The sequence below is a fragment of the Scatophagus argus genome, chromosome 19 (genome assembly GCF_020382885.2).
Source record: "Scatophagus argus isolate fScaArg1 chromosome 19, fScaArg1.pri, whole genome shotgun sequence".
Lineage (NCBI taxonomy): Eukaryota > Metazoa > Chordata > Actinopteri > Scatophagidae > Scatophagus > Scatophagus argus.
The window spans coordinates 17,369,745-17,394,609 of NC_058511.1; the positions used below are offsets into that span (position 1 = coordinate 17,369,745).

Here is a 24,865-nt window from a genome sequence, read left to right on the forward strand (position 1 = left end):
TATTTGTGTCTTGAGTTGAATAGGCCGCCTGTTGTGTTCTCTAGGCGTTGCGGCTGAAGCTCTGAACATCAGCCAGCGCTGGATGGGAGAACTGGGAGGTTTTAACAGACCTGAATCCACACACAAAGATGCACAAACACTCTTTGTCTTTCTGCCGTCCTCTTTCACTTTTTCTCTCTCCAACTCCCGAACTGAAGGGAAAGCACAGCACACACGGACTTAAATGTTTGTGAACTAAGTAACAACACACAAATGGTAAAAACCAATACAAATGGTTTAACACACACTCACACACACATACACACACACACACTTGAACTCACACAAAATATGCAGATTTTCCTAATAAACTGATTAGCATTAGCGCGGGGCGGCTAAGACTAAACCACAAACAGTTTACTGTACATTCCACTAACCACACCACAGCTTAGCACTGAACAGGATGATCTGATACCACAGCACAAACACACACACACACACAGTCATGCGTAAATAAACACAAAGACAAAACCTGCACATTCAGTGTAAACCATAAACCATAGATGCAGTCCAGATGATGTCCACACTTCACTTCAATTGATGGACACAAATAGACAACTAGACTATATATACATATGTACACACACACACACACACACCCATGCACACACATGCGCACACACACACACGCACTTACACACATGCACAGGCTCACCCCCCACCCCCCCAGGAGTCTTAGGGCCTTAGTCAGCGTCTGTGTGTCCATGCGTGGGCCTGTTCCCTGGCAGTGTGAGGGGAAAAAATACCTTCCCATATGATGTAAACACCAAAGTCCCTGTGTGTGTGTGTGTGTGTGTGTGAGTGCGTGCGTGTGTGTATGTGAGTGCGTGTGTGTGCACGTGCATGCTTGTAAGGTTGTATGCGCGCGCATGAGTGTGTATGTGTGTGTGTGTGAGTGTGACTGGCATTCTGGGAGATAGGATTCGCTCTCTGTGACAGTTTTCCAAATTATTCCACAACACTGTGCAGTTTCTTTTTAAAGATAAGTTTCTCTGCCATGTCTGCTTTGTTCCACTGCACACAGTGGAAAGAGACGGCAAAGACGGAGGAGACAGAGGGGCTGACGTGTGACATCACTGACTAAAAGCGAGGAAGTGAGGAAAAAACCAGGCCAGTGCTTTTAACTCAATTTTTAAAATGGCTTTCATTGATTTTATGATGGTTTTAGAGCACAAAGTACTTTGTTTTGTGTAACGCCAAACAAGTGAGCTTCATTATTTTACTGTTTTAAAGAAAATTACTGAGTCTTCAAGAGGCCTGTTATTTGCTTCGATACATGACTCACCTACTAAATGTGTAATCTATTTGTGTATACACATGCGAGAAAATGTCAGCTGGTTGTACTTATAACTGTTGTACAGATAACTCGTGATAAGAAAAAGGCAGAAAAAATATTTAAGCCTATAGAACAGGAAAATAATATGTCTTTTCATCTCCATGCCCAAAGTTTGTAACACAGACTCTTTGTAGAAAACACTGTCACGTCCAAGCTTAAGTCAGTGTAATTCAGGTGACATCATCAGGGTCGTCAAAATAAATGTAAATACTGGGTCTGCTCATACAGTTTTACCTGATCATTAAATAAACCCAAATGTTGATTAAAGACACATCGAAATAACAGCCATGGCCTTCTGAACTCAGCCCACCTTATTTCACACAAGCATCTTAGGATTATGGTTCAAAACTGTAAAGATGATTAGCTTAATGACTGATACAGTATCATATTATATATTAATTTAATTTGGCCGATAGCAGATAATGAAGTCATGGATGAATTGCTTTTATTAATTTAACAAGCACAGCATCTATGCTGGTGCTGTATGTCATTCTAAGCTACACCAAAAGCTGGTGATGCCTGTGAGTTCAGTTGTGCACATGTCGTATTTAAGTCTACCAAACATTTCTCTGTCTCACCCAGATATCAAGTGGGTATGATAGTGACAATTATGTAATGTCATTTCAGGTGACATTGATTCTGTCCTAAGAATTCTATGCTCAATATAGCCGGTTGGTTGCTCACGTTCTTCTAACTTCTTTACAAAGATAAACTGACGACGGTAGATGTGGAAACTTGAAGTTAATGCAGACGTGCCAGCCTTGTTAGAATATTACATAATAATGTTAGTCTAGTTTGAAGATACAAAAGTGTGAAATTTTCGGATATCTTATCGGTATCGGCCATGAAAAGCAGGTGATTATCGGTTGTCATTGCTGGCATATTGTGCATCCTTAAATGTGCCATTCAACTAGAGAAAAGATGTCTCACTCTGTTAGAGTCCTTGGGACCACAGAAACACCCGGTCTGCTCACAGTTTTTCAGTGGTGTCACGGAGCGAAGCTTCTTCTACCTCATAAATAACCTCAGGACTCAGGAAGTCCAGTTCGAGTAGCAGTTTAATGCACTTCAGTGCAACGAGAAAAGATAAATATAGAAAAAACAATACAGCTAGAATCAACTTAAGTCTAAATGGAGCCTTGTGTTATTTGAAGAGGTGCAGTTTTTATCAAAAACATCAGGGCTTAATTCAGCTTTTACAGGACGTGGATTTTCCTCCCCAGCTCACAGTTTATGATTTGAAGCAGCATTGTGCACAAAGGGATGGAGGTGGAGAGGACAGGAGCCTTGTTCCTGTGATAACCTATAAAGAATTCAGTGCACAGATGGGCTGAGTTATCTGCAGTCCTGATGAAACACACTTCTGCAGGATGTATTCGATGTCTTTTTGCTGTTACTGTATGCTGTGTTTGGTAACATTGTACTGTAACACTTACAGGACCACAGGGGTATGGCAAGCCTGCAGGGACAATATTAGAAAACACAGAATAATAAAGAAATAACATTAATTTAAGTAAGTAAGCACAAAAATTGAGTAAGGACAAAACTGAACAGAAGTTTGCTCAGAGATGATCCAGAGAGGCGTGAGACTGCTTGATGGCATTAGATGAGATTCTGCTATTAATATGTATATTTTTTAATTTGGTCTTAGTCCTGCGTCAGATGTTCTTGTTAGTTTTTTGTTTTTTATTTAATCATATTTAGTCAGTCCTCATCTTATTTTTTTTTTAGTTAAGTCGAATAAATGAATTTAATTATTCTTTTTTAGTCATCAGATTATATTGAACATCTCAGTCAATATATTCTCGCCAAAATTTTGTCATTTTAATAAAACATACTTGTGTGTGGTATTATGCTCACAAAGCACATCATGCAAGTTGTGTAGACACGTACTGCATACACATATGCATCTGTTTTTAAAGACAGTTGGTTTTAATAACAAAATTCACATTTATTTTGCTGGTTATGTGAAGGATTAGCTGCTCAGTTAGGTGCATATTGTTGTTGTTGTTTATGATGGTTGTTAGCTAGTTAGCTCACTTTGGTTTCACTGTGGAGTGCTCACAATGATGCAAGATCTATCATGATCTGTAATGAAGCAGCAGTGCATTCAACACACACACTCCACAAACACTGAGAGCCAGGTGCAAAACAATCATCAACTGTCAACATATTCATCATAACTACATTCAGGTCTGGTCAGGGGGCACGTAAGACATCACACTGGAAATTATATGTGTGCTGTGCTTGTTGCTAGGCAATTTTCTCACAATACCCCCGTGACCTTCCGACCCTGCCAAGTCTGGTGTTACTGTCCCCGTCTCACACTCGTATGTGTGTGTGCGTATGTGTGTGTTATCTGAGACGATGGTGCGACTGCCGCATAGCAACTGAGAACAGCTGTGATTTTCACCGCGGTTTGAACGTTTGTGTGTGTGTGTATGTCTGTGTGTGTGTGCGGGCGTTTGGGTGCAGTTTTGTTTGTGTGCGTTTATGTCCCCGTGAAGCCGCCGTCACTGCTCATCTATGCACAAACCCAAAACAACATAATACGGCACGCTGTCACTTCCACAGCGTGATAGCAGCATAGACTCAATCAGCCAAAATGTAGACCCCCCCCCCCGCACACACACACACACACACACACACCAACACAGACACACATAGACACACACAACCCTGTTGTCGTATCGCAGCCGAAAATAGAGAGCAGAGGGAGCGACGGAGCAGTCATTTCCCTGAAGATCCATTCATGTAAAATACTGTTATTCAAACCTCCCTCCCCCTTATTCAATAGTCTTATTCATCTCTCTCTTGACTGCAAAACCAAACACGCCTTGTCTTCTGCTTCCCAGCAAGAGCCTTTGTGCCCGCGTACCCACCAGCACTTCTCTGTGTGTGTGTGTGTCTTTTCTCCGCTCTTCTTCATGAGAGGAATGTCCTTGGCCTGTCCGACCTGCGTGCTCCCACTGAGCCCTCCGTCAAACACCTGGGGCGGGCTCTCCCGTGCCGCTCCAGCCAATCAGGAGCCCCGACAGTTAATGACATCAGTTAGCGGAGGATCTTTAGGACCGGCCCCTCGAGGTGATTCGTCTGAGAGAAAGTGCTCTTATTGTTATGATGATTAAGTGTTATATGAAGGGCTATCAGAGGAGAGCCCCTTAATGAAAGTGGAGCACAGAGAGCAGTGGCACAGTGGCGGACAGAGCTGTGGAGAGCTGCAGAGGGAGGCAGGCAGAAATTGAGCTCGGAGTAGAGTGAGATGGGAGTGTGTGTTTGTGTGCGTGTGTGTGTGGTGAGGGGGCTCAGGATAGTTAAAGCTGGGAGAAGACAGAGATGGTGAGAGGAAGGCAGAGCAGGAGGGAGCGCAGAGCTGAATATTCAGCAGCTGTGTCCAGACTTGCTGACTCTGTGTGTTCATGCTCTGAATGTACCATGAGAGGTAGGCAGTGTGTGCAGGAAACCGCTGTAAACGAGCGAAAGGAGAAGGTGCAAAGAAAGAAACAACAAGTGCATGTACAAGATATGCACGGTTTTGTTGTGCTCGTACTCCCTTTTTATGTGTGTATCTGAGCGGGAATGCAAGTGTTTGTGTGTCTGCAAGTGTGAACGCTGGAGTTTCCCTCGCTGTTTGGTAAAAGAGTGGAACGCCCTGCCTCAGAGGAAAATTCCATCCTCAGCTGCCCCTACGCTGTTGTAAATCATCAAGATGGGATGTCGAGCACATTCAGTTATTTTGTGAATAAGCAGGTTGTCATTTGCCTTTTTCTTCTATCCACTTTCCCTCAGCCTTTCTTGTTATCTTCATTATTTGTCTTACTACATTTCCCACAATGCCTCTCAACACTACCTGAGAATGTGTCTAAACTTGTTGATTTTCAGCTGCTGGAGATGTCTGTTTGTGTCTCTTATAAAAGGAGTTCTTTTCCGGCTTTCAAAAAGTTTGTCGCTCCCTTTATAAACACATCATGTGTTGTGGTTGCATTGCAATATAGTTTACCACAAATGCCGGCAAAATATGTAAGTATGCGTATTTACCGATGGATTACTCCCAGTTTGAATGCATGTTGTTGCAAACTGGAGGCTTTAGAAAAAAAAAGTCCAAAATATTGTACTGTAGCTGCTTATTTGTTGTTGCTGATGAGAAATCAAGTGTCCAAAATCCATCACTAAACATTAAAATTGGGCCAGACATCCTCCAGGGTTATGTGTTTAAAGATGAATTTTTCATTTCAGTAGCTTCCAGCACACCTAAAAATATTTCATTAGTATGGTTTCCACTGGAGAGCTGCAGTGTCTGATTGTGTTTTACAGGCTTTTGCACCCTTACAAGAAATGATGGAAACACTGGAGAACTTGCCTGTCTAGTTGAGGGTTTGTCTCCATGCAGTGGTTCAGACTTTGACTGAAATTAACTTTTTGGCTCGTCTGCCAAGAGCTATTAAAAGAAACAAAAAAAATATCCTGCCAGTAATCAAACTGCTACTGGTACATAGGTAATATATTTCTACATAATAAATGTAATATATTGTTTATGTAAAATCATTGTGTATAGAATAAAGTATGTGTGAGGTATTTACATTTTATCAGCCCGCTGACTAGATTGGCAGTTAGATGGTTTGGTTCTAGTGCATTCTGAGGCTGTTTAAGTCTTCACATGATCAGCGACCTGAGCTGCACTGATTGCATACTCAGCACTACGAGCTCAGGTCAAAGCTGATTTGTCCTAAATTCTGTGTATACAAGAGCTGTTACATTCATGCTCAACAAATAAAAACACTATTTTCTGCTAGGCGTTCAGACTGACCTTATTAATTAGAATAAGACCTGCCCATTCGTGCTGTCATCTGCCAACACGCTGGCTGGTAAAATGTAAAAGTGCACAATCATAATAGGTTAGTTTGCAACACGAGCAACCTACTTCTACTGTTTACCTCGTGACCTCGTGAAGGATAAAAAAAACCAGTGTAATTCTGTTAAATCTAACCTCGTTGTATCGAGAATCTGCTACTCCCGGATCGTATTTCCTCATCTTAGCCGTACACCCACAACCACGCATCCCCTTTTCTTCAAAACGTGCTCAAGATGTGTGTGAGTGGGCATGTTGGTCGTGTTTGGGGTTAACGTTAGAGTGGGTGTGTCTTTGAGTTCGTCTGCAACAAACAGATGGCTCCTTCTCAGTTTATCCAACAAACGCTACTATCACTGGCGTTCATTTGGCACTGGGCAGATGGAAACTTTAGACTTTGCTCCCGAGTGGATGTGAGACAGGATCGAGAGAAGATGCTGTAAGACGAACTCCAAGTGTACAACAGGAGGTTTGAAGTAACCTCCTAAAGTAGTGCGGAGGACGCTGCAGAGGTATACAAGGAGCTCAAGCATAGATCATGTCATGATATAATAAAAGGCAGGAGAAGAAGGAGAGGCAGATAAAGCATCCGTTGCCCCCCTCGTTTCTCTAGAAAGCTCAAGTTAACAAGGAAGCTTCACCACATATTTTGCGCTGGCAGAGAGGATGCTACCCCTCCCTTCTTCTCCCACATATCACCCCTGGCTAAAGGAATGTAGTGGAAAACGAGGGACTCGAGATAGAAGATCAGAGGCCTTAATACGAACCACATTGTGTGTTGTTCTCCTGTTTCCCCATCTCCTGTGTTCTCTGCATCAGGAGTGAAACAGCCTTTGATGAATATCTACAAAGAGATTGGAGACTTATAAAGAGCGGCAATTTAGCCAGGTATGTTATCTTAAGCCTGGTAATTTGGGAATTCAGTGCACTCAGAGGGGGAGCCAGGGGAGCCCGTGGTGTTTATCAGGCAGACCAGCATCGGGTTTGTACGTTGAAACTGAGAGTTTCAGGGCTATCTAATCAATGACTGACCACATCTCAAGACAGAGGTTATCATATCTCATACCTCCCCGCCCCCTTCCCTTTCATTCATTGCTTTTCTTGCTACTGCATGCATGTTTGTGAGTGTGAGTGGACTGTAACCATGGATCAAGCCCTGTCTTTCCCCTGAGTTACACATCTAATCACGGCACCATCATTCCCCATCCTTAATTCTGTTGGCAGGTCCTGTCAAACAGCATACGCTGAAAGACGGGGTGACTTTGAAACGCTGCTAATGACCCAAGGATATAAGTACCCTCTCTCTTTTACTCCCCCTCACTCTTTCTTCCTTGTCCCCTCCTGTCAATTACACTTGCGGTCATCCTCTTTCTTGTTCACTGCTACTCTCTGGATATGCTGATTAGAAAATGCTCGGGAGAGAGCGTATGAGAGGAAAGATGAATCAGACTGGATGCGGACAGGCTGGGAAGCAGAGCTGTGAAGGGTTAATGTGAGGAAAACCTTCTGTCCAGATGTTGTTGTTTTTTTTTAAAACTCTTATTTAAACTCTTATTTAAACCCCACAGATTAAAAAATGTCCTCCGTCAAGGGAGGCCAGCCAAGACGCAGCATCCAGACAAACATAAAAGTCTCTGACAGGAAATAAAAACACACAAAAGCAGAATACAATCGACGCCACATAGCCGAGAGGCCACTTTAGAAGCTGTGCGATATCGCCAAACCTATTTAATTCTTGACTAAACAATGCAGAATTCGCTCCTCATTGAGACTCCCACAAGAACTTCCGTTAACCATATAAACTCACCGAAAGAGCCTTCAGCTTTACGTGAGTTTTCAGCAAGTTCCATGACAGACAGGCACTTTTGCCTAATTCAGCTCTGGCCTCAGGGACAGATAATAAAAAGAAATCCTGGAACCACAAACAGTAATTTTCCGCCGATGTAAAAAAAAAAAAAAAAAAAAATATGGTGGATCTCTAGACCCAGAGTTGCCTTACATGTTTATATATAAAGCTGTGGTGGAGAATAAGTCGAGCAGCGGACGTGGTGGCTGTCAGCTCAAGCACAGAAGGTGACTGATGAGAGACAGAGGTACAGCAAGTAATACAGCTCAGCGCTACAGTGGCTAAGACAAGGAGTGATGCATAATCACATAATCAAGAGCAAGCATGAGAACAGAGGCAACCATTCTGTCTCAGCAAAAGGAAAAATCGTGGCATTGTGACCCACTTTGCACATGCTGTCCTTAATTTCCAGGCAGCCATTTTTTTTTTCCAGCAACCAGATCAAATATTAAAAATAAGATTTCTGAGCAGGAAAGTTTGTATGCATGTCATTACCCTCCCTCTTTTTGTACTGTTGCACTGTCATATTAAGGTATCTCAGTGTCAAAAACTCTGTGAGGCTGTAAAAGTGGAAAAGTGATCCTGAGATCTAATGGAACTTAGTGCCAAAGTTAGCGTGCTAACAGATTCAAAATGACAAAATGAAGTTAAGTAAAGTAAGGTTTTGTGTGTGTGATTAAGCATAATACCATGTTAGCTGCTTAAAACAAAGACCACGGCCATCTGCCAAATTTCATGACAATCCATCCAATACTCGTCGAGCTCATTTATTTATTTATTTTTAATACCTGTGAGAGTGTGATACCTGTAACTATGAATCTGACGAGAACACCTGGTTAGGTTTGGTGCCAAAAAGACATTGTTGGTTTGATACCCAGAACTATACGAATATACACATGGAATGTATTTGGATTTGACCGCCTCCTGTTTTTTAAAAACAGTTAAGATATTTACCATCTTTAACCATTATGAGAAAATGTAGATAAAATAATGAGCAGTCGACCAGTTGAGACTGTGTAAATAATTATATAAATCGAAAAACTGATATACTTTGAATACTGCTGGTAGTAAATAAATTCTGCACAAAATGCATTATTTAATTGGATAAAGCATGCAGACGAACTGCTCAGCAAGGTGCTGAAGCGTGCTCTGTGAAGAGCAATGCATTTGATACTCCCATACTTGTGTGATTCTTCATATCACTTTTGATTTTTTTTTTTTTTATTTTTGGCCTGTTTGTGAGTTTGTAAACAGCCTGAATTTTGTTATGTCAGCATTCAGCACACGTTTCAGTTGACATAAGGTATCTTGTGCAGTGTTAAAAACAGCTTGTAGGAGTGGGAGGGAGGAGTGAAGGATGTAAGCAGAGTTGTATCATCAGCAGAAGCGGTGTAAGTATCGTCAGCAAAGGCAGGCCGGAGAGGACTGTATAGGCTCCTGACAAACTGCTGCCTCACTTCTTTGTCCTTCTCTGTTCACTTTTTCCACTTTCTGTTCTCTCAACAAGAGCACATTTTTTGGCGCTCCAGTCACCAGAGGTGAGCCAATAAACCATTCAATCTTAGGCTTTTTAAACCAAACACGAGGCTGTGCTTGATCACGAACTTCTGTCACCACATTTAAGCTTGTTTGCTTATTGATTCCAATCTTCTATTTTGCGGCCAAATTTGCGAAAAGCTCAAAGAGCGGAGAGAGTTGGGGAAGCCAGAGGGGGCGGACCTTTGGAAGCGGACGGGTTCTTCCAGTGGTTGTTGCCATGGTTTTTTGTTGTCGGGACAAACTGTCGGCCAGTGGCTGGGAGCCTGTGCTGCTGTTTGTTAAAGATAAGTGGGAAAGCCAGAGGGGGGGAGACGGACAGACACAGAGAGGGAGAGCTGCTTAATTTTTTTTCTTTTTGACTGCGGGACATCCAGCTGAAAAACACTCACCACCTCAGAGCTGCATCCACCCCACTCTCCCCTCAGTGTGGGGATCCCGATAGATCACGCTCCCCTCTTTAAACACTTCACCAAGCCCTTCTCCTAGCATTTTTTTTTTTGACCCCGTACCTCTCCCTGCCTGCTATCAAAGCTCTGTTGGCTGTGCACTGGCCGCTTTGATATCGTATAGTGTTTCTGGCAGTCTCCCTCTCTCTTTCTTTCTCTCTCTCTCTCTCTCTCTCTCTCTCTCTCTCTCTCTCTCTCTCTCTCTCTCTCCTTTCCCACAATATTGTAAAAGAGCACAGAGCGCCAGCAGGGACCTGCTCACTGTCAAACAGAAGAGACAGGGAGGCCTTAGAGGGAGTGAGGGAGGGAGGGGAGAAGGGAAAGGCGGCAACATGAGGGAGAGAGAGAGAGAGAGAGGGAGAGAGAGGGCGACTGTTATCTTTTAATCATTATTACTCTTCTTCTTGGCGTCTGGTAGCATCTGATCGAATCTAAATGCGATATGAAATCTGCTTATTGTATCAGAAGACTTTCAAAACCTTGCTGATTTTTTTAGGTTCAGTTTTTACCATTTGTAAGTAACTAAAGTGAAAAAAAAAAATACAAGTGACGCATGTTGTCTTCTAGTACCGATGGTCACATACAAGTTTCTAAGCAAATTTGAAACTTAACAACACTTGTTGTGATATGCATGAATGTTGAATGAACAGGTAGATTCCAACTACTAAAAATGGACAATATGCATTAAGATTAAGATCATTTTACAAGATATGAAAGAGTGCATTAAAGGAATAGTTTTACATTTTTGGACTTTTCATGTGCTTTTCACCCTCTTTCCAAAATTTGTATTAAGTATGGAATTAGAGCTCAGAGGCAGTTAGTTTAGCTTAGCATTAAGACTAGAAAAATGGGGAAACAGCTATGCTTTGCTCTTTAAGTTAAAAAATTCCCAACCACCACTTGTAAAGCTCATTAATTACAGATACAACTTGCTAATTCTAAGATAAGCCAATTGCTTCCTGCCTTCTGCTCCGTACTGAAAGAACATGTCTAAGTATATTATTTGCTGAGTTATTTGCCAGATGCGTGAAAGTTTGAGTTTGACCACTGAAAGTGACATGACGCAATCAGCTGACCGAGAGGAGCCTCATCACTCTGTCCACTCACAGTAATACAGAGGTTTGAGAGAGTTCTGTTTGTCTCTCTAACAAATGATCTTAAGTGTAGCATACCCTCTGACTTGCAACATTAACTAGACAATGGCAGAGAGTTTTATTTGGGCCTGTGGCTACATTTGCCATTTTAAGCGGCAAAAGCAGTGATCAGTCCTGGGTTAGAAAGTGAGGAACCTATGTCTTTCTTGTTTGGTACATTAAGTGAGCTTTGCAAATAAAATGAGTTTGGATCTGGATCTAGAAAGTGAGCCTTTTGGCATCTGGGAGTAGCAACGATAGTAATATTATTTCCTCACACCAGGAGAGCACAGTGACTTGACCTGAACTGGGTGACTGTGAAAAGATTGGACCGACTGAATGAACGAGCGAGCGAGCGAGCGACTGAGTGAGCGTGCACGAATGTGATTGCATGTGGACCCGTGGTGTGTCATGGCCATTACCATGGAAGTCTAGAGCCCTGGGCCTGGGCTTTTTTTAAGCTTGACCTGACTGTCGCAGTCCGTCCACCACACACACACACACACACACACACACACACACACACACACACACACTCATGCACTATGCTTGCCTTCCACCAAGGGACCTCCAGGCTGCACACACACACACACACACACACACACACACACACATTATGTACTCAAGTCACCTTCAAGTGTCCACATTCGCAACCTCAGTTTGCTTTTGTGCGTCTACATGTGTGCATGTCTGAGTCCGGGTGTTGCTCAGAGAGCGAGGGTGAGCGTGACTTTGTGATCGCCAGCTGATGATGAATCATACCAAACTTACTCCGTGTTTGCCTGATGAATGTCTGTTTGCTTTGTTGGTTAGCCTACTTTAGAGGACGGAGGCTGCGTGTTTATGTGTGTGTGTGTGTTTTCTTGAATTATTCACTGGCAATATTTGATTTTCATACACCCTACACATGTCTGTTCTGAGCTTTTGCCTCTTAGTTACTGTGTGTACCTCTACTTTTTTAGTAAAACAGTGTAGTGCTATTCTTACAGCTTAAGCAGTGGCCTCATTGATGTGTTTTGTGCTATCATTTTTCAGCTTGAAAGTTCTGGGACTCGGCGCCCCTAAATGCACTGAATATTATGTGTTTGTTATCTGCTTAGTAGGTCTGCCAATAGATGGAGGGGGGGTTTAATTCTTTAGCAGGACAGGCTCTGAAATCAAGCCTATTGTCTTGACCTGTTTCACTATATCATTTCTCATACCATACACCTCACAGCTATGCATCATTTTGTATTTTGGACAAAATGGATTATATTAGAGCTCCAGCTAACAATTATTTTCATCAACAGTTAATCTCTATAAAGTTTTACAAAGTATTAAAATAAAACTGAATTGAATTTATTTGGATCCAGTTTGAATTTCCCAGAGCCAAAAAGTGGCATCCTCAAATTGCTTGTTTTGTCAGATCAACTGTCCATTTTCAATTTACAGTGGCATAATATGGAGGAAAAGGCTGCCAATCCTCACATTTCAGAGGCTGGCACCAAGCCATGGCTCTAGGGAAAATAATGTCAGTCTGTTAGTCCACTGAAATATCTCAAAAACTCTTGCACGGTTTGCCATGAAAGTTTGCATTCGTTCATGGCATCCCCAGGTGGTGAGTCCCATTTTGAGACTCTTCTTTTAGCGCCACCCGCAGGCGCTCATGACATTCATTCATGTCACCCTCTGGATGAATTGCAGTAACTTTAGTGATCTCTTGATTTTTCATCTAGCTCCATCATCAGGACAAAACTTTTATTTGTTGAATTCTTGTGACTACTGGTGCTAATTGGCTAATTTTAATATGTTAAGATGGTGACCACAGTAAACATTATACCTGTTAACATCAGCATTGTCACAGTGAGCATATTACCAAAGCCCTGCTGTGCCTGAATACAACATCACAGAGCCACTGATATGACATGACTGTGGACAAGACAATACAGTAGCAAGCAGTTCATCTAAGATATGTCACAATCTTTGTAACTGAAGAAGAAAAATAATATAATTTTTAAGAAGCAAGGAATTGTTATAGTCAGCTGTTTACATTATTTAGTATTATTATTTAAATCGGTTTCATAGAACAGAAACAAATTGGAGCGAACAAAACTGAAAAAGGCAAATTTTCCACGAAATGGAACACTTGTTGTAATGACAGAAGTTCACATCTCTGACTCATCAGTCTGAGCCTCCCAAATCTGATAAATCTGTGAAAATTCAACAAATTTATTGAAACGAGACTCTTATTCAGTTTCTGCATGAACCAGTTCAGTGGTGCTCTGGTGAATTGCTGTCCTCTGCACAGATCAAATTGGTCCACAGAGGGAAAGCCAAGAAAGCCTGTGTTTGTGCATGTCTGAACGCATACGTTTCTACATGTGCGTGCATGCGTGCGACCGTGTGAGTTGCCAGGCAGCAGAGAGCGACGGCCAGGACCAAGAGGTCATGAGCAGTCCTCTGGGACACCCTGACCCCCTGACCTCTATTCCATGAATCTTTGCTACTATGGATGACATCAAAAGAAGACACAGTCAGACCTTATAGGATGTGATTGGTCCTACTCTGCTTTCTTAAAGCCCTCTGGAACCGTGATGTTTGTCGTCAGGGAAAAGCAGGAAATACGGGGGGGGGGGGGGGGGGGGGGGTTCATGGGCTGAAAATGGAGAACATCACAAGGCTGAAACCAGTGTTGACTTAAATGTAGTCGAAGTTATTATTTTCCAGTCTCCAAGAGAGTACTCATTTTCCCCTTCTCTCTGTTGGTCTTCCTCTTCCGTTCCATCCATCCAGCATATGTGTAGGAGGGATAAAGGTCGTCCTTTTGTCATCAAAACTCCAGATTAGTTTTGCCTCGGTGCATCTGACTCTCTGCTTTATCACTGTGGCCAGAGGAGCCACGAGGTTCAGTTCACCCCTCTGCAAAGTAATAACTCCTACCAGCTACTATTCCATTCTTCGCCACTATCTCCTACTCTACTATTACTACTCTATTCAGGGGTAGGGGGATTATTTTCACGGCCCTGACTTTATTGGGCTGTATATTGAAGATTGGCAGGAAAGTGAGTAGCAGGAGGATGTGACATGCAACATATGCACGAGCTGCGATCAAACTGACAAAGTTGTAATCGTGGCTTCAGTCCACTGAGGCCCAGAGCAGAGCTTATATGCACCGCTGACAGCATGTCATAAGCCCATCTTGGTTTTATTTTAATATTTCTGCATTTATGTGGTTTTGGGAGTTCTGTCACTTGATGACTTGGGGATTTCTCTAAAAGTCAGTTTGGCAAATATTGCAGCAGCTTCCAGCACAAGACAGTGAAATGAACTACATTATTGAAATGTTTCTCCTGTCTTCGGCACACAAAACGTCTGCAAGTCAGACTGAAAAAGCAGCCAGCAGAGAGTGAAGATCTTCTGAGGATTACGTAAATGTGGCATGTGATTTAGACAAGTATCTGCAAGAGCATGAATGCAGTGTTAGATGATTATGCTGTCAATTAGAGCACATGAATTAGTCGGCATCCTCTCCACTCTCAAAGGAGTTTGCTAACCTTCTCCCCTCCGTGTAAACACGGGTGGCCTCTGCCTCCAATTACAAAGGCTTCAGAGAGTTTCAAGCTGGTCAGAGGTCAGCAGGGTAACATCGAGGCCTGTGACATTCTTCAAAATTAGCACATTTTCCAGGCTTGCACTTAGCCTCAACACAAAAAACAAAAAAGCTCACATTTCAGTTCACTGAAATGTGATGTTTGATTGCCAAATAAGTATCTCGTTGAATCATGTTAATTGGTGTGGAATAGGCCCGTGTCTTAGCCCCTCACTCTTTTTTGCAGACGACGACAGATTGTATTGATATATTGATTTTAAAAATAAGAAAAAAAGTTTTGTTTCGAATGGCACATGGATCAATACGGTTTGACACAAGCAGCACACTTAGAACGATTCAATTCAATTCAGTTTTATTTATACAGCACCTTATATCAAATCAAAATTGTCTCTAGGTGCTTTAACAAGAACCTTTAGGGTTTGTCAGGCAAGCAGTGACAGAACAAGTCCTGGCAATAACCTGATTGCTGCAAAACAAATTTAGATTAGATAACTGGTTTACTTTTTCTAAAAACAATTGCAAAACAATTGCAAGGATGGTTGCACTTCCTAGACTCTTTGAGGAGACACAGTGGATACAGACATTGTTTTTTCATGACTGATTTAGTAACTTAGTTATTTTTTCCATATTTATCATGTATTATGTGAGTTCATTCTTGACTTTGGTAATAATGGTTTTACAAAATGTTCCAAATTCAAGGTCTGTTTACTGTCTTTTTCTAAGGTTTGTATTACATCTGTATCGCACCAGATGAATGGAGTTTGTTCAGTGGTTAACCTCATGGTTTATGGCTAAACGTTGGGGCTTAAACAAACAGTTTTAGGAAATACACTTATCCGCTTTCTTGTTGAGAGTTGGAAGAGTCGGTTGATATCACTCTCATGTATGTCTGTTTAAATTTAAGCGACAGCCAGGAGAAACACTGTGCATTAACATCCATCTCCATGAAAGGTAGTGTAAGGTTTAAGGGTAAGTTGTTTTCTACAGGTCTAACTAACTTAAACTTACCCTCACAAGTTCCCAGAGCCTAAAGTTCACATTTGAGATGCTTATACCAGAAAATGTTTAATGTGTTTGCTCGATAAATCACCTAAACAATTTAATGGTTTTCAGGATTTTTGTAGATTATAATTTTCTGCTGGTCAATTTTGGTTTTCAGTTAATGCACGAGTCATTTAAGCTCTGCTATCATTCATAATAATACCAATGAATGGAGGGCTGTTTCACTCATGCGGACTGAGGAAGTGTTTAACAGGTGCCACGGTAATTTTCAGCCTTTGTTACCTGACAGAGTTTCATGGAACCTATATTCATGGCAGCATAATAATAGGAACAATCTGACTTAAGTGTACCACCAAGCACTCAAGAATGGTGTTTCAAATGGAGAAAGCCATTTACTGTAATTGAATGGTGTGCAAACAGAACCGGTGTGGTGCCAGGGTCACAGTGAGAACAGACACGCACCATACAGCTGCATTAAGTTGCATTGGTACGTACAGACACTTAGATCGGAGTGTGTGCTTACAGTCTGATGTGCACACACACAAGACCAGGAAAAAAAAAACAAAACACATGCGCATGATAAGCCAAATGTGGACATGCCAAACAGAGATGAACACAAATCAAAACAAAGCATGCAAACACAAAAGAGATCCAGAGAATGAAGAAGACAGAGAGAATAGCACAGTCCCATCTGTCAAACAAATGTGAGGATGCTTCTCTCACACACACACACACACAGCAGGCATCATTTAGTCTGAACTTGAGCGATAGCTGCCTTTGTCCTTTAGCAGTTGGTCCTGTGGGGCTGCTGTAGAAGTTGCATGAAAGTTTGTTTAGAGCTGAGCGAGTGTGTTAAGCTTTATGAGAGCCCATGGGAGACATGGTGGCACACACACACACACACACATGCACACACACATACACTCAGGCACGAGGCTTGGGCGGCAGCTCGCACTGGCCCCAACCAACAGTGAGGAGTTTGTTGTCATAGCAACAGTAAAATGAGATGACTTTACTGTCAGCCGTAATGTTTCATGGCCCCCTTGCCGCTATGGCAACATAACAAGGAGGAGGAAGAGGAGATGGAGAGAAAGAGAGCATCAGAGCCATCTCTGCCTTCCAGTGGACTCCTACCAGGAAGAACACTGTGATGCCCTTACTTCCTTCCTAAGACAAAGACACACACACACGCACTATGACAAGCCTGTCACACACATGCATAAATACACTAACACAAAGAGACACACACGCATCCACACACACACACCTTGGAAAACCCTTCAAACACCCTTTCCACCTCGCCCATCCCTTTGATTATGCGCTGACTATTTTCAGCTGCGGCGTTATCGTCACTGGGGCAATTTGAATTCATTACGCTCAGTGTCAATATCGGTGCAACAATGCTGCACCTCAGACAGGTACAGCTTGTTGAATGAGCGTGCGCACTGTCAAGAAAGTGTGAGAAGTGAAAGGAGAGGAGAGAAGAAGTGGAGATGAGATCAAAGACATGCAGCTCTGCTGAGCGTTTCTCTGCGCTTCGGAGAGAGTCGGATGGAGCAGCGGGGGTGACTACAGGCTGGCCAGCTATACAGTATGCAGAGCATAGCAGCTATACATCACAATTCTATATTTAGCTGAGTCCTTCCACCGCAGCCTATCAACACTGTTAAGCAGAGTTATCTACGTTGGTACAAAAGTGGGAAAAATAAGGCAGACAGACACAAAGAGAGAAAAAAAAGCATCAGAGGAACTGAGTTGTTTTACTCTGTTGCCATGGTGACACATTGGCCAGAGCTGTAGCAAAGTGACAGTTGTCACGGCACAGCGGGTTGCCATGGGTGACAGCTGTCAGTCAATCACGCAGAATGAGGGGACAGATCGGCCGACGATCACCTTGGATTAGAGAGCCATCGCACCACACAGGGGCCAGCCAGAACATATCTGGACTTAATCCCCATGTACTAATGGCGCTGCTCTCTGGTGTGTGTGTGTGTGTTTTATGCGTACTCATAATGTGTGTATTCATGTTTGTATATGTTCTCGCTTTTGTTTCTCACTTGCAACCTTTTTCCATCCGTCTTACTAGAATTTGCATGTGAACGCAAAATTTGGTTTATGTTTTGGCTTGCGTATATCTGTGTGTGTGTGTGTGTGTCTGTGTGTGGGCACATGTGCATCCAAGTGATGGTGTGTCCAGACTCTGAAACATGCTCACAGGGTGTGAGTGGAGCAGATTACATTTAGCCGGAGCTGCTGCCTGGGTCCTTCCTGCAGCTGTCTGTGCTAGAGGACAATCAAGGGGCTGGTTGCGAGCCTTCTGATTGTGGTGTGATACTCAGCTCCAGTCCCCTTCAATTACCACATTCTGCTCTTATGTTCTTAGAATAATGGTCTGATTAGAATTGGGCTGGATTTGAACTCACACTGTAATTATTTTTTTTCCTTGGCAATTCTCCTGATCATGATCATCTGTAGATCATTCCCTGCTGTGGAACTAAGGCTAACCATTGAACACTTAACTGTAATGTTATGAATCCAGTTAGTTAGTTTAGTCTGAACTCATTCATTACTCCAACCATGACAACAACATTTTCTTCTGCTGACAGGATGTTAAATCTTCTGTGTGACCCTACAACTATAAGACCTTAAACAGTATTCACTATGTTATGACAGCAACCTCATGTAATGTCAATAGTTTGCTGGTAAACTAGTAATTAGAGGGTAGCTGTACAAGGCAAGATTTCTTCAACCAATGAAGCACTAAATTTGCCATCCCCCTCAGAAAGTTAGAAAGCCCTCAGATAAAAATGATGATGTATACTTTCCCCCTCAGATCTAACACAGCCTAACTGTGTATGTGGTCAAAGGTCGCGGGCCTCCACCCTTTGGCCTGTAACAAAAATATAAGGTTTTATGTGAGGAACCCACTGAATTTCATAAGCTGACCTTGTTTTTTGTCCTCCTCCTTTTTCTTTTTCCTCTTCTCACCCTTCCATTTCTGCTGTCCCCTTCCTCAGGAGTGAGCCCTGGGCTGGATGGGACCCACCATGCCCCCCAGTAAGAAGGCCCAGAGCCCCAGCAGTGGAGCCAGTGCCTCGCAGGGTATGAGCCCGCCATACCGGCAGGGCGATGCTGCGACGGCAGCATCCGAGGCTGAGGCAGCTGACCTCTCCTTGTCCCTGTCTGCCTCCTTCTCCAAGGCTGAGGACGAGGAGCTCACTAGCCTCTCCTGGCTCCACGAGAGCACCGACCTCCTCAACAGCTTCAGCCACTCTGGGCTGCGTAGCGTCTCCCCCCTGCAGGATCCCGATGGTCAGCACCCCCGTTCGCCCTCCTCCTCGTCTCCCTCCCCGGACGACCCTCTGCTCGGTGATGCACACTCAGCGTATGACTTGGCAGCAGGGGCCAACCGAAAACCACCGTACTCCTTCAGCTGCCTGATCTTCATGGCCATCGAGGATGCGCCAAACAAGCGGCTGCCGGTGAAGGATATCTACGGCTGGATCCTGGAGCACTTTCCTTACTTTGCAAGCGCCCCCACAGGCTGGAAGAACTCAGTGCGCCACAATTTGTCACTTAACAAGTGCTTCAAGAAGGTGGATAAAGACCGGAGCCAGGTAAAGACTTCAGCGGTTGTGTAGTGAAATGATGGATGATATTTACATTCCTTCAAGCTAAGGGTTGGTCTACAACACTGATTACCAAATGAAGTAGTGCTGAAATTTGACCATCAGAATCTTGGTTTGATTTCTTTTCAGCTCATTTAGTATTCTTCAATCATACTTCTTCACCTAAATGGGGAAATGTTCATATTAAAAGTTCTTGCAAGACCGACGTAGTATCACTGTAATGTCAAAATGCCGCAGGGTTCGATCTAGAGCTGTAGCAGTGACTGCCTTCAGTCATGGTTTAACTTCTCTACGTGAAGTTGTCTAGGTGTGTTCCTCTTAGAGTTTATCTGATTTATGAACATCAATTTAGCTAAATGGTAATTCCAAATTGGAATTGTTGAAGGTTATGTGCTCCACGTACATCATGATATTTGTGTATTTGTCCATAGATGGATGGTCATGGTCAGTATGTTTCAACAATATTCAAACAATAGTGAGTGAATTGTCTTTTTTTTTTTTTTTTTTTGGCATGACAAGAGACCAGCAGAGTGAGTTTTTCTGCAGATCAACAATCTAGTGTTAGTTTACTGCACGTCAGTTTCCAGCACTGTGCATTCTTGGCACATAGCAGGGAAACCCTGACCAACACTCACACTTTTAATCTCTCAAGTAAGGTTGATCTGATCTGAATTTTTTGGGGCTGATCACAATCACTTATTTCTTTGCTTTATTATTATCTGTAGTTGGTAGTTATTAGTGGCATTATCAAAACACCAAAATAATAAAAATAATTTATAGGGAAATAAATATTTATGTGTTCTTGCTCAACTCAAAGAAATAGGTTTTAAATAAAATAGTTATCTGTAAAGTGTAAAAAGCAGAATTAACAAGAGCTAAGTAGGACACAGCATTTAGTAACACAAAATGGGGAAAATTGTGTCTCTCAGTGTCAGCTGTCCCTGTGTTTGTACTGTTATCTGATTGCTTTCATCTCTTACAGAAATTTGCTAAAATGTACACTGACATTATTTGTAATCTGTAAGTTAAGATTTATCTGTAAGTTACGGTAATTTTTCTAACTCCAAACTGTACTCAGTTGAAGTACTTCAGTACGCAGTTATTTACCAAAAACTTGTGCACTCACTTTAAACTGCAGTTCACTGTTCAATGCTTCATGTTGCTCTGTACTGAAATTCTCAGTCTGGCTGTGTGTGTTTAGCTGCTGTAAGCTGTTAGCGCTGTTAGCTACTTTAGTATTATTATTTCAGTATGGATTTTTTCTTGTTTGGTCAGCACTTGGTCAGTTCAATTTGTCAGTTGTGATAGTCCCAAAGATGTTTTGTGTTGTCCATAGCCGGGAGACAGTACGTGACAGTATAAAATTAGCAATCAAAATAGAGATTATATAGCACTCCTCAATAATTGCAAGGTTTTTTTTGATGTGGAACATATGTAATAACATATTTAAGTTAAATCATCTATTTTGTCACACAGTATAGGAGCTGTTTGATTTGGTTTCTGTGCTGGAGCTCTTTGAATTGAATTTCAGTTAAAATATTTCAGTGGCACAATCAGGCCACAGTGAAACAAACAGTGTAGTCATGTATATATTTCTGGTATTTCTGAAAAGTTATTATGTCTAATACCAGTTCCAAAATCATTTAATTTAGTGTCAGGTGTACACCTGTTGTACAATTTTGTTTGTGTCTGGAGCAGTGAAAAGTACTAATTGGCCGATTTAAACCATCTCCCAGACAATCCTTCATCGAACACTGAATCAGGTATTGAAAATTTCAAATGATGCTCGGCCTCAGTTCAAAACAATGCAGGGTTTTCCATCACTTTCCATCAGTCATATTCAGAATACTTATATGTTGAAAAGCCACTGCTGCCTGATGGTAAATATGCAGCCCATTATTCACTCTATCATGTGTGGTTAGAACTTATTTCACAGCCAGACAGTTATCAGCAGTTTGCAGGCATATCCAACTTGAAGTCAAACATATTCTGTATTTTGTCTACAGCTGTACCAGATTCAGCCTTATCAATAGTTGATGATCTCTGCTTTCATAGTTCTCTTTCACTCAGACGTTCTGCGTTCCCCCAGTGGGAACAGCATTTCGCTTTTGATTTAAGCCTCGATACAGTCTTTCATACTGGCTTTCCTATCCAGATTTTACTCCATTAAAGACTTGGGGTAAACGGGGAATGAATCCCTCACTCAATTAGTGCTAAATTAATACTGTAGGATTTAATAACACAGATGCCAGCAGACTTTAGATTTCATCTTGCCCAAGGGTGTTGGGGGTGGGGGACAAACAGCGAGGATCAATGCTAGCTTTGCGCGTTTAGCTTGATTGAGATTATACTGGGGGATATGAGAGCTTTTTATGCTTTCCTTGACCACTGTGTGAACCTGATATCCTCCTTTTGTGTGTGTGTGTGTGTGTGTATTCATGTGTGTGTGCACACACCCTCACGCTATGCTGTCATCTGGCCCTTGACTACAACGGCACAGAGTTTCTCTTGTATACATATCTCCATAGTAACTAGGTTGCAGTTGACATAAAAGTATGCTGTTGCTGTAGCAACGGGAAAACTGATTTGGCTTTACTGACTTAGGCGTGTATGTGTGTTGGTGTGTGTGTGAAAATATGTGCATGTGTGTGTGTGTGTGCTTCAGATGAGCACTGAGGTGCTGAGTGGGGGAGAACTGTTGTATGTCCTTCTCTTGTGTTACATGCACATATATACTGTGTGTGTCTGTGTGTGCCTGTGTGTGTGTGTGTGTGTATGTATGCGGGAGCAGCATGTGTAGAGGTGATTTTGGCAAGGACAGCCTGTCTTGTCTTCCTGTCGCTGCACACCGTTTAAGACAGCACGCTAATTAACCCTTCAAACCTATTCCCCTCTCTCACGCACTCACACACACACACACACACACGTCCAAACACACCCAGGGCATGTCTGACACACAAACAAACAAGTGTGCACACATACACATGCTCTCAAGCATGCATGAATGCTGAAAAGGACTCACAGACACACACAGGCAAGCGCTGTGTCGGTGTAGAAATGAGGGCACATCTCTGCAGACTCCCACTCTACCTGCCAAGTGCCGTGCTTTATCTGAAGCTGCAATTACAGAATCTCTGTAATTTCAGTCAGACTCCACCATTCAAAGCTTTTCATGGAGAATATCTGCATGTGAATACTCCTTTTTTTCTCAACGCTTTGCTTTTTCCTTTACCTGTTTATCTCTTTTGAATTGAGCATACAATTACAGGGTCTAAGTTATTTTTCTTCGTGTTGCATTATGTTTCACTCGCTGTTCGCTGCGGGAAAGACGAAAGGGATTTGGTTAAGGGGAGGTCAAGTTATCGTTGTGAGGGATAGACAGAGACACAGACACATAGGGAAAGAGAGAGAGAGAGGAAGAGAGAGGGTGAAAGGCAGAAGACATGGCTTGCTGTGAACACACCAAATCATATTTCCATCAATTTACAGAGGTGGAGATTAATATGACAGTGGCCTATTTGTTCCACTGACTGTATTTCTGGGTCATATCCAGGCAGATGACAAGATGGGGACTAGTTTAGAATAAGCTTGCTGCTCTGTGTGCGTGTGCGTGTGCGTGTGTGTGCGTGCATGCGTGCACGCGCATGTGCATGTCAGTCTGATTGTGGGTGTGCAAAACTTGTGAGAGAGAGCGTGAGAGAGTGTGAGTCCTACGGTTTCCATGGCTTTGTTTACAAACAGGATTCCTCACTGTGCTGAATGACATGCCTTAATGACAAGTGTTGTTGCCCTCAGACTTCTGGATCAGTGCTAAAGATCAGTGCTGTAACAGCGCAACACACACACAGATATATTTCTCAAAGCTTCTTATGGAATCACAGCAGAAACAACAGGCAGTTTTGTAATCTAAGACTGAATCTAAATTCTCTCAGTGTTGCACTTTAAGTGTGTCAACTCTGACTTAGCCTTGCCCTGTTCAGAAGAGAGGTGTCCTTAATTCTTCTGCGTTTTAACTCTGACCGTCTGGATTGAGCTTGTAAATGTCTGACTGAAGGTGTTTTGGGTTTTTTTTTTCTTTTCATTTTGCAGGTTGCTGCCACTGATGTATCTGCCAAAATGAATATAATTGTACTGTATTTTCTCTCTAATTGCAACCACATTCATGACATTTCTTAAGGTTTCATTTACTGAGGGTATGGTAAGTGGGCAAACACTTGCATGCAGTCAACAAAGACTCCACTTTTAAAGAAAAACAGGATCCAAAAAAGGAAATAATGGAGTACAAGAAAGTAGGCTTGTGCTGGTGGGCTTTGTGGTAGGTGTAATTTCCTTCTCTAGACATTTTTTTCAAAATCCAAATACATTCAGCAAATGTTATCAAGCATTATGAGTGATAAAACTATAAAAAACATAGTGGCAACACTGTGGGTTTAACATGAGGCTCGTGTGTCCTTTAACAGTCCTTTGAAAGCAACAGTTTTTTAAAAGTTGCATAGATGAAAACTGGAAGTTTACTACAGTTTACTACAGGTAATATGAAAGGGTTCACCCAAAGTGACAAAGCCACTGATAATCACTGCCTGATTCAGCGTTTACCCCCACCAAAGTGGAGCTTTTTAGGATCTTTCAGCTCACCGTTTTAGTTTTAGTTTTAGTTTTAATTTAATTTTCAGTAGAATTCAGGAGATGTTTAGAGAAAGGTCTATGAGAAACCTACAGTTCACTACCTGCCCAGCACCACACAGCAGACAATGAAAGTCAGCAGATAGTTGTTGAACACAGTGGAGCATTTAGAAGCTAATGAGCCAGATATTTCCCTTAGGAGTTGGTGGTGACCAAATCAGACCTAAAAGGAGAGAAACATGGCACCCAATAAATGTTTCATCCTGTCTTCTGGATGTGTAAACAGCCAATTGTTTGCTATAAGGTGATAATCTGTCAGTGTTGCATTTACAGCTTGTACAGCTTTTTTTAAAAAAAATAGTCAAAAGAGCAGTTAATACTGCTTTAATAAGCTGTTAAAATACATTACTGGCTTTGTGTTTGTGCTACTTTTTGCCAAACCTGTTTAAAACCTGCCTGTAACATGATTGTTCCTGTCACTGGGGGTAATGAGTGTGAGGAGGAGCCTTCATGTCATATGACATTTGTTCAGTATAGCCTAAGGGAATCAATTTCAACATCTGTACGACCGGTTCTCAGTAGTCCTTGGAGAACTTTCACAAATGTGAAAATTATGCTACCAAGATAAGCCAAGGAAGAACCAAAAGGGAAATTACCTCACTGAAATTAATTGTTAAGTGACAACATTTTATAGGTGCTTTGGGAGTTGCTTACATTGGACTGTAATCAGTGTTTTGCAGGGACTTTATGAGCATTATGATTATATGAATTGAGTTCCACATTGTGCAGAGTGGTCAAAAATGTACTATGAATAGGATGGAATATTTTTAATAC

The 24,865-nt window shown here is 42.2% G+C and overlaps 1 protein-coding gene across 1 annotated transcript in view; it reads left to right on the forward strand.

Annotated features, from left to right (window-relative positions):
* ches1 (checkpoint suppressor 1) overlaps window positions 1-24,865 on the forward strand; it is a 55,531-nt gene that overhangs the window by 6,961 nt on the left and 23,705 nt on the right. The window contains exon 2 of the mRNA XM_046372668.1: window positions 18,797-19,396. Coding sequence (XP_046228624.1) covers window positions 18,815-19,396 — 582 coding nt within the window. The 5' untranslated portion in view covers window positions 18,797-18,814. The remainder of the gene's footprint in view (window positions 1-18,796; window positions 19,397-24,865) is intronic.